Source organism: Geospiza fortis, unplaced genomic scaffold (assembly GCF_000277835.1).
Source record: "Geospiza fortis unplaced genomic scaffold, GeoFor_1.0 scaffold95, whole genome shotgun sequence".
Classification (NCBI taxonomy): Eukaryota; Metazoa; Chordata; class Aves; order Passeriformes; family Thraupidae; genus Geospiza; species Geospiza fortis.
Window position 1 is genome coordinate 3,422,969 of NW_005054333.1, and position 2,756 is coordinate 3,425,724.

Here is a 2,756-nt window from a genome sequence, read left to right on the forward strand (position 1 = left end):
TTTTTTCTTTTTTTTTTTTTTTTGGCTAGATAAAGTCCAGATTGCTGGAGAAACACGGTTCCTGCAGGGCAATATGTAACATGAAACCTTCGCAGGTTTAGACCTGGCCTGGCACGTTGGCACCCAGGGAATGGTGGCCAAGATCCCAGTATGTAGGTTTACTGGTGAAAGTTACAGGGGAATCCTTGGAAAGTAGGGGGTAAAAAAATTAAAAGGAACAAAGCACTTTTATCACTCTCTTAAAGCCATTCCAAAGCCTCTGCTCTGCTTCTTCATTGTCAGAGAGCGATGCATGGAATATGCCCTCTGTACTGAGGATCCAAGGCATTTGTGGTACATTCCTCCTCGCCCCCCTCCCCCAGCTCATTAGCCTGTGAGTATTGGATATTGAGAGCACGTTTCTGGGGCCGTGGGCGCACTTCCATGGCATCGCGAATTTTTTCAGACTTAGGAGTGAACTTCACATAATTGAACTATTCCGTACAGGAGTGGTGCTGGGGGAATGGGGGGTGGGGGTGGAGTGGGAGGGTTGTACTGGAGTGACATTTATTTTTTATAATCCCAAATTTAAACGTTTACTTCAAGTGTTCGCTAATGACTCGCCTTCTCTCCCATCCTCCCGAGTTTATGTTTGCCGCAGGCTAGGTCTCACTCCTTTTTTTGAAAATTAAACTTTTAGCAAGACCATTCCGATGCTGCTTTGCATTCAAGAGCAATAAATTCCGGAGCAAATGGCAAAACGCTCTTCTATGATCTTTAGCTGATGTCTATAATTATACTTAGAGACCTTATGCAGTCCCAGCCATGGCAATGGCTGTGTGTTTGTGTCAACACAGCCACATGTGCGTGCACACACACACGCACAGAACATGCGTGAGGCTTCCCGGGTAGCACACGTGTGCCTGTGCCTGTGTGTGCGCACAGGCTCCCAGCGCGCACAGAGCAGCCTCTGCCCAGCGACTCGCACCGTGCTACCTCCTGCACCTTCCCCAGGTCCACCTTAAAGCCTCTTTGTATCCCACTTACCCCGTAAGCGCACTGCACATCTGCATTTACAGCTCGTCAGGCAGGAGAAAAGGAAAAGAGAATTAAAAAAAAAAAAAAAAAGAAAGAAAGAAAGAAAAAAAGCCCCCAGGAAACCAGAGCAGCTTCCCCCACTCCCCGTGATTGTGCCTGCAAAAGGAGGCAGAATATACTAATCGCTCTTTCTGGTCTGAAATCAGTGGGCCCTGTCCAATGCGATCGTTTTGTCTTTACTTCTACAGGTACAGTATATGGAACACATGGGAGACGAGGGAGGCAAACTTACACCAGATACCAAACGCTAGAGTTAGAGAAGGAATTTCATTTTAACAGATACTTAACCCGAAGACGACGTATTGAGATTGCAAACGCTCTCTGCCTTACTGAACGCCAGATTAAAATATGGTTTCAAAACAGGCGGATGAAATGGAAAAAGGAAAACAAATTCATAAATTCCACACAGCCCAGCAGCGAAGAAACAGAGGAAAAGTCAGGGGAGTAGAACCACGTTTAATAAACGCTACCAGGCCTTTCCTTAGCGCTTACTACTACTATTATTATTATTATTTACCTTGTGTTCCTTCTGCTACTGAAATCCTATAGGTTTGTCACAGTCTATTAATCCCCAAAAGGCTTGGTTAAAAGATGTATATTTGCAATCATCTGTGACTTACTCTAATATATGTGGAAGCCCCAGCTTTCGAGCTACAGGCATGTATGTATGTAACAACCTTCCTAAAGCATATATGGCGTCGGTTAAAGCATTAGAGAATTGGCCCAGAATTTTAAATGTTTGAGATTAGCATCTCAAATGGGTGAGTGGGTGGGTGTCCCTGGTGTGCTTGTGTGAGAAAAGATAAGCAAATTATTTTTATCTTTTTTTTTTAATTAGAAATGCTTATATTGTAGAAAGACAAGAGATTTTAGAAAATATTTGGTTTATGTTTTTGCTAGCTCCCGTTACGGCGGGCCATCTCGTTATTCTGTGTTTGGGAGTTTATGATCCACAGGGGAGAAAAAAGTTTTAGTTATGTATAAGATATTTAAATAGCAAAAGGAAGAAAATTTCTTTCAAAAAATGTGTATAAATCCCTGTGTATAAACTTTCAGTTAAAGCAAAGATGAATTGCAGGGATTTTTTTATTTTAATGCCGCTAAACTGCTTAGTCTGCACTATAGAATTAAAGTAAAAACTCGGCGTTAAACTTCAGGGGAAGCGAGGGAAGAGGTTTCGAAGCGGGCAGTTTTCTGTGGTTCCCGTTGAGCTTACGCTAAGGTTTTGGTGAGCTCAGCTCTGCACTGAAGGGGCTTTGAATTATGGACTACATTTCTTGGAGCTTCGTGAGCTTAGATCGATCTTTTTTCCTTTTATCTTTCTTTCTTTCTCTCTTTCTTTCTTCCTTCCTTCCTCCCTTCCTTCCTCTCCTTCTTATTTGAAGAAAAGGTCTTATTAACTTGGGGATTTTCTTTCCTGCTTCTGCGGTATCTTAATTCACATTCGCATTACTTAGCACTGGAAAAAATAAATTGGTACTTTGAAGAAAAATAGCTGCCATAAAATGCTTCCACTTCGAGATTTGTAAAAGTAAAATAAGCACAGAAAAAATAGTGATTAATATATATGTTATATCTCTCTATATTATATTGCGTGTGCATGAGTGTGCATGTGAAGCTGTGTACAAATGCACTTGTATACGCATCGAGGCTCTTTTGTTTGGAAGGCAGCACAAAAT

General features: G+C 41.9%; 1 protein-coding gene across 3 annotated transcripts in view; it reads left to right on the plus strand.

Annotated features, from left to right (window-relative positions):
• Positions 1-2,438, plus strand: part of HOXA6 (homeobox A6) — a 3,062-nt gene extending 624 nt beyond the window's left edge. The window contains exons 2-3 of one of the 3 annotated variants that reach the window (XM_031057641.1): positions 246-373; positions 1,266-1,396. In XM_031057641.1, the coding sequence (XP_030913501.1) occupies positions 246-370 (125 nt within the window). In that variant the 3' untranslated portion in view covers positions 371-373; positions 1,266-1,396. Of the gene's footprint in view, positions 1-245; positions 374-1,265 lie in introns of all 3 variants that reach the window. The other 2 variants (XM_031057640.1, XM_005421739.2) reach the window with 2 other exon arrangements.
• Positions 2,439-2,756: the final 318 nt, after the last annotated feature.